The 12176-nt window shown below is 40.9% G+C and overlaps 2 protein-coding genes across 3 annotated transcripts; one reads left to right on the top strand and one right to left on the bottom strand.

Annotated features, from left to right (window-relative positions):
- Window positions 1–4024: 4024 nt before the first annotated feature.
- On the bottom strand, window positions 4025–6469 carry LOC139290119 (E3 ubiquitin-protein ligase TRIM39). Its single transcript, XM_070911813.1, has 5 exons — window positions 6404–6469; window positions 6094–6189; window positions 5714–5947; window positions 4770–4833; window positions 4025–4578 (listed from the first exon to the last, which is right to left on the bottom strand). The coding sequence occupies exons 1-5, from the start codon at window positions 6467–6469 to the stop codon at window positions 4025–4027; spliced, it is 1014 nt and encodes a 337-aa protein (XP_070767914.1).
- Window positions 6470–8603: 2134 nt separating this feature from the next.
- ino80e (INO80 complex subunit E) lies at window positions 8604–12119 on the top strand. Of its 2 annotated transcripts, XM_070912086.1 has the most exons (8): window positions 8604–8663; window positions 8973–9055; window positions 9175–9245; window positions 9339–9391; window positions 9525–9606; window positions 10278–10395; window positions 10724–10822; window positions 11377–12119. In XM_070912086.1, exons 1-8 carry the CDS (start codon window positions 8636–8638, stop codon window positions 11581–11583), a joined length of 741 nt encoding a protein of 246 aa, XP_070768187.1. In that variant the 5' UTR covers window positions 8604–8635; the 3' UTR covers window positions 11584–12119. The 2 variants fall into 2 exon arrangements, with proteins under 2 accessions (XP_070768187.1, XP_070768188.1); XM_070912087.1 differs by lacking the exon at window positions 10724–10822.
- The last annotated feature ends 57 nt before the right edge of the window (window positions 12120–12176 follow it).

Below are 12176 nucleotides of genomic sequence, written 5' to 3'. Positions count from 1 at the left end.
CACTGTTTCCCATTTAAATGCTTGTTCCTCTATCAGCATGTGGATAAAACAGACAAAGTGCATGAAATGTTCAGCCAACTGAACTTCATCTCAAACCTGAACTAAAATGTGTGATGACATTCTTCTGATTGGACATCATCAAAACGGAAATGAAAACCCCTTTTGATCACCCAAACAACATTCTGTTGTTGGCATTTTGTACATAGCTGAAATGTGGATGTTATACGCTTGTGCCAGTCCTCTGCCTTCATAAACATCAATCAAACTGCAATACATTTTCACATATAGAAAAATGATTAGTTATGCACTAATTAAAGCACACAAGAAAACATACTAATAATACTAACCCCACTATTTATAGTCTCTGAGATCGAGATTCAGACTCCCAGTGGATATCTCAGATGATCAAAACGCAGACTGATCCCTCAAGTCCGGATCAACCACTTTACTGTCTGTGATCTGGATTTCCAGGTGGCTCTATAAAGAGCCCATTCCTACAGTTTAGTATGAAGCAACTCCAGGCACTTAATGGGACCACCATGTTCCCGCTGTATGTTGGGCTTTCCAAAGGTGAAACACTGAATGAGAGTGTCTGGTAAGTTCAAATAGTTCGAACATGCTTGCTTGTGTCTTTGTTTTTTTTCTTTCATTATCCTTCCCTCCTTCCTTGTCTACTTCTGGTGTTCCTTTTGTCATTCCTTCCTCTTCTTTCCTTCCTCCTTTCTCTGCTTTCCTTCGCTGGGCATCAGTTTTAGCTACTTAAAAACATGGCCCTTGACAGAAATTAGAATCTTGACTTAGTTATTTATTTAAGTATTTTGTTGTGCTGACCATGGCGGAGAGGATTTCTTGTGTCTGTGGCCCTCTAAAATTTGGCAAAAGCTTAATCATTTATGCCACGTATGTTTAATGGCTCCAAAATACTCCTGTGAGGCCTTTATCAATGCCATGACATCGTCTGCCCAGAGCTGTTCTATGTGAGTTCAGAGATGTGAGGATGTTCAGTCAACTCATATTAATCTTAGTTGAAACTCTTGTATGGTACAGAGGAGGTGTGCAGATAAAGTTTAGTGTTACAAAATGCATGTCTCTACCTCATGTTTTAACTGACCACTGAAAAAAACAACGACAGTCCGGGTTTGGTGCTGAAATCAACAAAAAGCATTTTGGATTTTTTGAGAGAAGCACAAAATGACAGCCATGAAAATTCAATCAAATGATCAGTGAAATGTAGAAAAATTGTAAGAGGTCGTACCATCTACAACCAACTGGCCTTTTCTTGGTAGCTTTCCTGACTTATAGATTTTTCTTACAAGTAAATTAATATCAGGCGATATGTCAGCCTTTTAAAAAGCCATATGACAAGATTTAGATTTAGGTTTAGATAGACAAGGTTTAGATGTCAGATTTGATACTAAGATCAATAAATACAATTTATAAAATAAAACAAAAATCAAGGGCCACAATGTTAAATGAACAAACTGTATCAGATAGTCAATCAGATGTATTACACATGGACGAAGGCATTCTAATGTAAAACGTGTAAAACATTGGATATGCACCATTCTTCTATAGCCTCGATCAGTGAAGGAACCACAAACCCATTTTGTCAATGCTAAAAAATGTGTTTATACACATGTACAAGACACACATAGCAGACACACACATTCCAGCCTTGTAAATATTGCATGTGTACGCCAGTTTAACCCCCTTAAGCCTGAATGTTCTTAGTGTATAGAATGGTCGTTGTATACTTAATAATAAAAAGAAAACTAATTTAAATTTCTCACCAACCTTAAATCCAGAATATAAAATATATACACATACAGTACTATATACTATAAACACTAATATTCACTAACCTCTTGAACTAATTTAAGAACCAAATATTGTAAAAATCCATCCAAGCCTATATTAGATCTTTTTAGATCAATTATCTGCTGTTATTGTCGTTCCAACCTGATGATACTCACAGCATACAGCATCTCTCACAGTATTTACATGTTGTATTGAAATGTTTAACCTATGTCACTTGACTGCAGCATGCCCACGACATGTCCTGAAAAAACAGGCTAAAACTGTTTTAATGTTGCCGTCATTGTGTGTTTGGGGTTTCTGTGTTTTAAGTGTGTATGCCTATGATGCACATATGTGTGAGCGTGAAAGATTTATGAGTGTTTGTGTGTGCTGAGTCAATGCATAGGCAGTTTGTACAAACAGCTGTACTTTATGTGTGCTTCTCCATCTGTTGTGAGCAAGGTATTCATGTGCCTGCTTAAATCGTCTTGCAATGTGAAGAAAACAAGTGCTGTGTTGAAGTCATAAGTGTGAATGTGTTTAAAGCCACAAACTACTGTAAAAGATATTGTAACTTTGAGATATTTGAGTGACTCTTGTCTTTGTTTAGTGCCTAAAACGTATATTGGATAGTTGGCGTGTACTCTGTCATTAGCCGACACTCCTACTGGCACCTTTTTCTTAATAGATATGGTATTCACAGACGTCGAAAGCTGTTTGCACACCTGAAGTGACACCACTGACTGGCTTGTGATGCTAATGTGTAGGAGATATGTGACATATTGCATAAAAAATGGTGAAAGTGGTTACGAAAGTCTTTCAGGTTTAACAGATGATTGATATCTGAGTAGCGTAAAGAATGCTGAGTGTGCTCTGTTTATCAGTGAAGATGTTTTCCATTTCATTAATCACGTCTGTGGCACACTCTGGAGTACGTGAGTGGAATTCATGATAGCAGCAGACGAATGACAAAGCTTTGTGTGGGTAACACTCGGGGTCATGTTGTGGTAAGCAATTGATGAGAGACTGCTAATACAGCATTTTCGTGCACCACCACAAGTGTATATTGTCAGTGATTGTAATACCAAGCCACTCAGAGTGAGTAGGGATGAGAGAGAGGCAGACAGTGTGTTGTGGGCGGGACAAGACTTTGGTTTACACATTACCAGCATCTCGAAGACGGCTTAGTCTAATGGGATTGGAATTATTGCATCTAACTGGTTTCATACCCACCTCTGATAACCCACTAATAGAAACCACTACTTTTAATACACTATGTGAGTAGTCTCTGCCCTCATCCTCTCTGTTTACTTCTGCTGTTGTGGCCTGGGTGTGGTGTGACGTCCCACATGTTCTCTCTGTACTCCCTTTTTGCACAACACTTCACACAGATGTTTTGTAAAGAAAATAGATTTTTCTTTATTTCATGTCTAAAGGAATACTAAGAATAAACAAGCGATTATGACACTTGCTGTCCTGTCGTGTTTGTTTTCCTGCTCTCCGAGCAAAAAGACAGAAGAAGAAGCGTCTGTCTCAGAGCTGTCCATTCCATCTCACTGAGTCATCTCACTCAATGTCAGCCATCATTTGTTCTGAGTGTCACGCACCACTTTCCCACTCCTCAGGCCCCGCGTGCCACTCATCCCACTGCCTCGTTTTTGAGCTTCCATAACCTCGCCAGGACGCATCATGGCAGAGCAGGCACAAGAGAGATATTTATAAACAGGCCAAAGGTAACATCATAATGCTGTCAACACCTGCTATGGACCCTGAAGCGCTGTGCTTTGTTTTCCTAAACTCTCTACAAATACAACTGCATCAGAAATCATATTTCACCATATTTATTTTCCTCAAACTCTAAAGCATTTTGTGGTTACAGTAACAGTCATGTTTTTTTGTATTTCATTTACAATCATTTAATGTGGAGTTTCTGTAGTTACAACGCTTTTTCTGCAAGTATTTTATATAATTAGGACCGCAACTAACAATTAGTTTCATTCTCGTAATATGTGTCAATTATTTTCTTAATGATTCAATGAATAATTTTGTCTATAAAATCGCAATTTCCCCAAATCTAAGGCTCCTAATAATCAAAAAAAAAAAATTCAATTGACTAGCAGATTAACTGACTAATCGTTTCAGGTCTAAATAATAATAATGATTCTACAAATATAAAAATTAACAATTTTTGTTGTAAATCTTTGTTCTTGTGACCATCAGTCCCTTGTTATAGTGAAGGGTTAAAAATCTTAATTGCCGCTGCGTTCTTCCCATCATCCAAGTCACATGGATTATAGAAGGGGAACAGACGACCCACGACCGTTTCCATACTGAAGGTGTAGATTGGCGCCATGGTAACAGCATTATAGAAAGACACCTCCTCCTTTTCACAGTCTAAGAACACACCGATGCGGACAAGATGGACAGACACGTTGACCTTGGTGGGCTTTGGGTCGGTGCAGGCAAGGACAGATCCGCCCTTCAGGGCCAGGGTCCAGAGGCCACTGAAGGTACCAGTGGCAGCCATCTCCCCTCTTGGGACATCTTCTCGTGCCACGCCCAACCTCCATGCTGTCTTACGTCCCACCTCCACCTCCCAGTAGTGTCGGCCTGTGGTGAAGCCCTGATGGCCCAACACACAGTAATAATAGTGGAACCGTCGTGGGTTGGCCTGGCAATCCCTTGTGTCCTTGTCCTCCTCAAACCACACTGAGGTGCAGGACTGGGACAGAGATAGATTAGGGTGGGCTGTCTCGGGGTCAAAGGTGACTGATGTAATATCTGTAGGAAAATAGAGATGAAGTAAGGTGAGTTTTGTTGTCGTTTTGCATGTATGCGTTTCAAATGACGTATGCGAACATACTTGGGTAAAGGCAGCTTTTCATGTGCTTCCATATCCTGTACTGTATGGGCCCCACAAACTGGCCAGAGCGCACCTCAGTGTCCACCTCCACTGGAAGAACAAAGCTGACCTGAGACCTGCTTGTACAAAACGGGAAGAGGGGAGGCCTGAATGATGAATGGTAGAATGTCAACCTGGTACACACACCATAATGAGGATTATGGAGATGGATGGAAGTGCAGAAACAAGAGGAAATACCAAGCATGCATGTACACAAGATTAATGAGATGTGGGGAAAACACGCAGAAGAGAAAACCTGCCTTTTTAAGAGATCTTGAATTTCCTGCAATGAGAGAAACATTTTGATTGTAATTGGTTGAAAAAATAGTGTACAGTACTTTAAAAATGACAGAAACGTTACATTACCACGAACAGTTGTCTGTGTTTGGACTCCAAATGCAAGCCACATCACACAGACTGCCTCGTGCTGCTCATCCCTATTTGCTGACTAATGCGTTGGCTGCCTTTTGGCCTTTCACTTTTAAATGAGAAATTGATTTTGACCTGCAAAACCAGGCAAGTCAACTGTTTAGCCAATCATTGTCTATAATTGATCACATAAGTGCCAATGAAGAGGCGCAGACTGGCTAACAGGGTTGCACTGCAGCTCTGGGATTGGGTCCCTTTGATGTAAATCTGCAGAGTCACATTGTTTCCCAGCAGCTCTAAGCTCAAAGGAATCCAAACAGGCGGAACAATTATAGACAGCTATTTTGACAAGTCACAAGTAAGGTAAATAACGCTTTGTCCTGGGACCAGGGGAATGCTTACAATGACCCTTGATAAACCCACACGTGACTCTGCTGTTGTACAAAGAAGTTTCCAGAATGTTTTATGGAGGGAGTCCAAACTATTCTGCAGCTCCTCCTCTGTCCCCACTCACACATTAGCTCACCCTCCAAATTTACATCACCACACCCCACCTTTGTATTGCCATAGTATATTCAAGCCAATAATAAGCCACACTTAATCATTGTCTGTTCACTTTTTTGTTTTGCGAAAACGCCTCCTCACTTTGAGCAGTTTAGGACTGTCCTCCTCAGCCAGTTTGCTGTTGAGCACTGTGATCGCTCTCTCCAGGTCTCTCCCTTGCTCAGCTATTTTCTTCTCTCTTTCCTTCAGCAGCTTCAGTTGCTTCTGTCTCTCTCTCCTCAATCGCTCCAGGTCCTTACACTCCTCCTCATCCAGGAAACGGTGGAGGTTCTGAAACTCGGCTCTGATTTCTCGTGCCAGGGCATCAAAACTGCTCTGAAAGACGGGACGGGAAAAGATTCAGTGTGTGGACAATATGGATTGTCATTTTCAAAACTGTCTTAAGCAGAATTGTTATGTGTATGTACTAATTTAGTTTGTGTTAAACTGGAATTACTGTGAGAAAGATGCAGCGACAGTACCTCTACTTCCACTGACTCTATGTATGTCTCTCTCTCCGCTTCTCTGCACTCATCTACCTCGTGCTTGATGCTTTTAATAGCCTGGACAAGCTTTTCCTGTAACACACACACACAGGAGACAGAGAAGTGGAGAAAAAATACAAATGGAACAGAAATCTTGCTGATTTAATATCCTATCCTAATATCCCTCCCAAACTGTATTTCTTGAAACATGAACTTTCAAATAAGTCACATCATGAAAGAAAATGTCATCTCATGTCAGCTGCTCTAAATATAGCAGCAGGTGAAAACCATAAAACAAGAAGCTTACCTTGTGATCACAGAGAAGGCTTTTATTGCAGTTGTTGTTGGTGTCTTTGGTGTGATTTTGGTACATTCCAGTTCTGCAAATTGGACAAAACAGAAATCAAGAAGACTCTTGCAACAAAGTGCAATAGAAGTGATGGAGGGAGTAAGAGGGAGGGACAAACTGGACGATATGACAACACAACAATACAAAGAGGGAGAGAGGGAAAAACACACATGCCAGCACAATGAAAACAACACTCAGATTACGGTCACACTAATAGAGCAACAAGGACATACATCCAAGCAGAAAATGAACAAGAGAAAACGTATTGACAAGCACAGATCAGTATCCACAGCCGGACTTCAGAAAGAGGAGGAGTGGAAGGGAGGCAGATGACTGTAGCTGCCAGGAGGGCTTGCTGGCTGGCTGGCTGGCTGGCAGCAGCGATTTATGGCAGCAGACACATAAGAGTCTATTTCTGTCTGCCAGTGTCTCTGGAAACAAAGCAGAATCTGGCGGTGGAGAGACTGAGGCAGCCAGTCAGTCAGATATTGCGTTTCATATCGGCAGTTGTTTTGCCTGGAAGGGAGATGATGCGTGTTTATTTTTGCTTGGTGGCTCTCTAATGTCTGGGGTTGTGAGAGGATCCAGTGTTTGCTTTGTTGCATTAAAGGATGCTGTTCAGCTCTTCGTACCCTGCTGGGTTTCATATTCTCTGAGAGGAAGGGGGGGGGGGGGGGGGGGCACTGTTTCTAAATGTACAGACAGCATTTCTGCTCTTTCCTTTTAGGAGTACATATTTGCACCCCACTGCCCAGCCACAAGCCTCTTCTCTGTCCACTTATCTAAACTTTTTATATCTCTACCTCTTCCTTTGTGTCTGCCTGTCTGCCTCTTTCCCCCCATCACCCCCACACACACAGGGGGGTCTGGCTATGGGTACGTTGTGCACTGAAGCAGCATTACTCATCCCTGCAAATGTTCCTCATCTATAATTCATTGTGCTGGGTCCTGGCAAGTGACTGTGCTGAGCTGCTGAGGTTGAGCTGCAAACTCGGTGCACTACAGAATGCGGAGGGTGGAGGGGACACTGACAGGATGATTCAATAAAATACAAAGGCCTGCTGCAAGAAGGTATGGAAGCATGCGCAGCAATTCCTGACTGAGAATGAAAGCAACTGTAAACCAGTGTTGGTTATCAAATGTCAACTTAATGAATTGTCATTTAGTTTTTGTTTATTTTTGATGTCTTTAATTCAAAAGCATATTATAAGATAAAAAAGCTTTCTTTTGGAATCCTATCATATCAACACTTAATAATCCCAAGTTCACAGCATGTGAATTCAACTTTTTATACTGACGCAGAAATATAATTATATATTATAGTATCACTGCTAGACAAAGGCACAGACACAAACACATAACAGTTCAAAATATGTGGGATATATATAGATAAAATAACAAATGTGATAGTCAGTCATAAAGACTATGTTAGCATTACATTACGGTGGTGTAGTCTATGGTCCAGCCTAAAAAACTTGTATTAAGATATGAGCACATGCTCTAAGACAGTATTGTGGAGAAGTCAACCCACCCAGCCATGCAAGTCCTTGCAGGAGAGGTGCCACCAGATATTAGAAGGACGCAGCTCTGCATTGGGTGCAGGTGAATAAACCAGGAAAAGCTTTAATCTGCTCTGACTCTGTTTCAGTCAGCCTGAGATCCTACAATTCCAGCCGTTGAGATATTCTATTCATTCCAGACTACAAGGTATGTCACTTCTGTTTGTGTGTGTTCCTGATCATGTAGTCCTGTAGGGAAATGAGGAGGTCGACAGGTTAGCAAAACAAGCTCTACAGAGAGATGCTATGTATTTTCAAGTCTCATTAAGCAAATCAGAATAGTGGAACGCTGAAGTAAGGGGAGGTTTCTGTATAATTTAAATAATAAAGTCAATCTAACATTTAGAAACTTAGATAGGTCAAGAAAAGAACAGGTCACTTTCAACAGAGTGAGACCCAGGAAGGCTGGAATTCCACATTAATGACCCGTCAAGTGGATCAGGCAGAAGAATTTTCTTCGATTTTATCAAACAAACAGGATCAATGGGTGGGTTGTAATCTCTGGTTCACACTTTGAAGCAGAGGGTGGCGCTAATGTACCGTATACTCTGCTGTTAAACCCAAAAAGAAGAAGAAGAAGTTCCCGCCCGTCACGACGCATGAAAACGACGTCACGAAAGTAAACAAGAGCATGTCGCATAGACAAACTCAAGCAAGAGGTATCAATGGCTTTTCAAGGATAAAAATAGCCTTGCAATTAATCGAAATCATGCTCGCATATTTGAAATAAATGTTGGTTTATTTTCAGACGCCTTTGAGACGAGCAGCTTTGTATCTTTAGCGAGCTAGCTATATAAGCTAACGTTCCCAACTTAGCATACAGTGTCTGATCCAGTATATCACACACCGTAGTAACGTTATGTCGTTTCACAGGCAGTCCCTGTGACGGAAATTATCTCCAGTGTATAACTTCAACTGTTACTAGACGGTAGACTTCATTGTGTCATCATTTGCATACTGTGTTTCAGAAATGAACGGTCAAGCTGACGTCGAAGTTGACTACAAGCGGAAATACAAAAATCTCAAACGAAAATTAAAATTTCTTGTTTATGTGAGTAGAATCATTTTGAGTGTGAACAGTCAGTCTTGAGCAATCATGGTAGCTTATTTTACAAATACATGTATGTGTCCTTATCTGCACTGATTTCGTGTTTGGCTTACCTTTTTCAGGAACAGGAATGCTTTCAGGAGGAGCTGAGGAGGGCACAGAGAAAACTTCTCAAAGTTTCTAGGGACAAAAGGTGAGATTACATTGTGTGTACATGAAAATGTGTGGCTGCTAAACAAAATGATGCACGTGCAGTAAACAGCAATGTAATTCACTTGTTTTCTAGCTTCCTTCTGGACAGACTGCTACAGTATGAGAGGGTAGATGAAGACTCCTCAGGTAGTTATTACACCTCGTCCCAAAGGCTCTGCTAAAGAAGTGTTTATTTCTAAGCCATGCTTTCATTTCAGTCATAAGATTTGTAACCAATCGACTGCGCTGTTGGTTCAGGTTTTCTTGTCTTCTGTTCCAGATTCAGAAGCAACAGTTTCGTCAGAAAATAGCGAAGGAGAAGGCCCCCGGGAGAGGGAAAGAGAACGAGAAGGAGCAAAGAAGTAAGTTGGGCATTTTAACATAAAATTCAGAAATTGGGCCCACTGGCTCAGGGTAACTCTTGAGTAATTAGAGTCTATACCTTGAGTAGGTCAGCACTTTGCCGTTCACCACCCACTGTTGCACCTTGGGTGGCCATTTTAAAAGAAAATATTGCTCTGTAGTAAATATAATCCTGGTACAATACACAAGAGTTTATACAATTTAAACCTTAAAAATATGGAGTCTTCAGGGGTGTAAATTGTTAAAAGGCCTCTGACAGCAAGCCTTAAATCTTGAATTAGTATGTGAAAGGAAGGTACAATAGAGAGACTTAATAATCACAAATCAATACAAATAATTTGTGGATAATTATAGACACTGTTTGGTGGCAGTTGAATTTTCTTCTTTTCTCCTGACCATGACTGTCCAGGCATCATCATTTTCCAAAAGATCTGGGGGGGGGGGGGTTTGACCACGTTAAAATATGATGCTGGCGTTTTTTGATGTATCCACTCTCCACATTAGTGTGGACTGAAGGCCAAAGCGTAGAGAAAATTATGCATTTTTTTGAATTAAGATGGCTTGGTGTGGTTGACTGAACTAAATTGACCAGTGTGGATAACACATTTTGCACTCTGAATGCTCTTGCTGTTATACCCCACACACTGAGTTTCTCATGTACTATTTTCAGGCGAAGAAGTAGTCCTGGGGCATGTCTTCCTTCATCATCCTCCCCTCATCTCTCCCTGCTGTCCCGTCCTGGTGTAAATCCCCTACAGTCATCAGGCTCTGGACCCTACCTCAACACTGTGAGTTTCCATCTCCTTTTCTCATATCTTAGTGTGGCCAGCAACAGTAACATTGCAGCCACTATCATCTCCTCATCAGCAAACATAATCCCTGTTTTTATTTGGCATTATTTATATAATTTCATTCTTTTGTCACTTAATTCATAAGTCTGTTTTATCTCTTCCTTTGTTTTCTGTTTGATGCTTGTAATGTCCTTGCATTGTTCATTCTTCTGTGTATTTTTTTTGTGTTGTTGTGTGTGTCTGTCTGGTAAATTGCCTGTGCCTGTGTGCATGTGTGTTTGTGTGGTCATTTGGCATTTTTGGGGCCTGTGTGTGTGTTGGGCAGATGCCCTTCCCACCAGAGTATTTGGCTCCCCCAGCTGAACGAATGAAGAAAGAGAGAAAAACAAAGACGCCTAAAAACAAGAAAGAGACTACGGGGAAGGTGAGAGAGGAAAAGGGAAAATAAGATGCTCAGAGAAATTATGATAATAATGCAGATATACTGGTTACTTCTCACATCTTGTATATGAATGTGCCATTTATATTAGATGGCACAGTAGGCTATTTCCAGTAGGTTATATTTTGGTCATAGTATATATGCATAAGTGCAAGGAAGTAATATGTTGCTACTTTTATGTTCTCCTCAGAGAGTCCAAGAACTCTGTATTGGATAATTTGACTTTGTGTTGCTGACAGGTTCTGATACATAAACATTTTCTGAACTGTTTTTCTGATCTTTACTCAATATAACCCTGAAAAAATGACATTTCAGGACACTGATGTTGTAGAAGATTCAGTCCCCTAAGACACTTTAAGTTTGGCACTATACTGAAATGACCTTGTGATCAGTATGTCTGTAAGTTCATATACAGGCTTTGTCCAGATTTATTCTGTACATTTGTGATGCAGACATCCATGCACACCCCTCATGCCTCCATTATATCTCCATCCCTTTGTCATTCCTAACATTTTTGCTTTATTCTGAATTTCTCTCAGGTTGTTGCCCCAATGGCAGCTAATTACCCATCAGCCCCTGCGGCTCCTCCGGCAGCCAGCGGCCCCTTCAGCTGGGTTCCCAGACAGATGCTTAGTGGAGATGCAGCTGAGGAGGAGGGAGAGAGCGATGGAGATAGCGACAGAGGAGATGAAGACAGAGGGGAAGGAGACGAGGCTGAACTAGTCATTGACATCCCTAATGAGTGAGCCTGAGTCTGTGTTTAGATGTATTTATAAGCAAGGGGTGGAGGGGCTATACTCGAGTGTGTGTTTGTGTGTGTGTTTGTGTGTGTGTGGGCGTGCATGCGTGCTTGAACAACAGAATGTGACTTAATGTATTTTGTGTATTCAGTCGCCCATTCCACATATTCAAAAGGGGAGACAAGCTCCCTCCTGTGGACTTTTGCTTAATTGCAGTATCTCTGTCAAAAATAACTCCCAGATAACAGTTTGTAAGTTTTTAAGAGAAATCCAGAGCCACTGGGATGTTTTGATACTTTACGTTTCACACAGTTTCAAGCTGCCTGCTGATTATTTTAGCAACAGCAATCTACAAACTGTGACTACAGCTAGGTGTGTCCTGCACAGAGATAGTTATTTGTTTTGCATCGTCTAAACATAATCAGACTTTAGTATGATATAGATGTTTCAATGTTAAGTCTTCTTTGCTTGTTACAGGCAGTTTTTATGCCTGTCATTTGTACTTATACTATGTTAATGTTTTTTTTAAACACATTGTCAAAATTGAAGCTACTTCATGTTAATGGAGATTTATTATTTTTGCACCTATCAAATTGTGT

The sequence above is a fragment of the Enoplosus armatus genome, chromosome 9 (assembly GCF_043641665.1).
Source record: "Enoplosus armatus isolate fEnoArm2 chromosome 9, fEnoArm2.hap1, whole genome shotgun sequence".
Taxonomy (NCBI): Eukaryota; Metazoa; Chordata; class Actinopteri; order Centrarchiformes; family Enoplosidae; genus Enoplosus; species Enoplosus armatus.
Note: the sequence above shows the minus strand (reverse complement) of the source record. Positions and strands in the feature narration are given on the sequence as shown.

Coding starts and splice junctions, on each gene's coding strand:
- LOC139290119 (XM_070911813.1), bottom strand. CDS start 6,469: ATGTACCAAAATCACACCAAAGACACCAACAACAACTGCAATAAAAGC. Junction 4,834..5,713: donor ACAGTCCTAAACTGCTCAAA/GTGAGGAGGCGT, acceptor TGTGTGTACCAG/GTTGACATTCTACCATTCAT. Junction 4,579..4,769: donor TTTGTACAAGCAGGTCTCAG/GTCAGCTTTGTT, acceptor ATTTTCCTACAG/ATATTACATCAGTCACCTTT.
- ino80e (XM_070912086.1), top strand. CDS start 8,636: ATGTCGCATAGACAAACTCAAGCAAGAG. Junction 9,056..9,174: donor AATTAAAATTTCTTGTTTAT/GTGAGTAGAATC, acceptor TACCTTTTTCAG/GAACAGGAATGCTTTCAGGA. Junction 9,246..9,338: donor AAAGTTTCTAGGGACAAAAG/GTGAGATTACAT, acceptor CTTGTTTTCTAG/CTTCCTTCTGGACAGACTGC.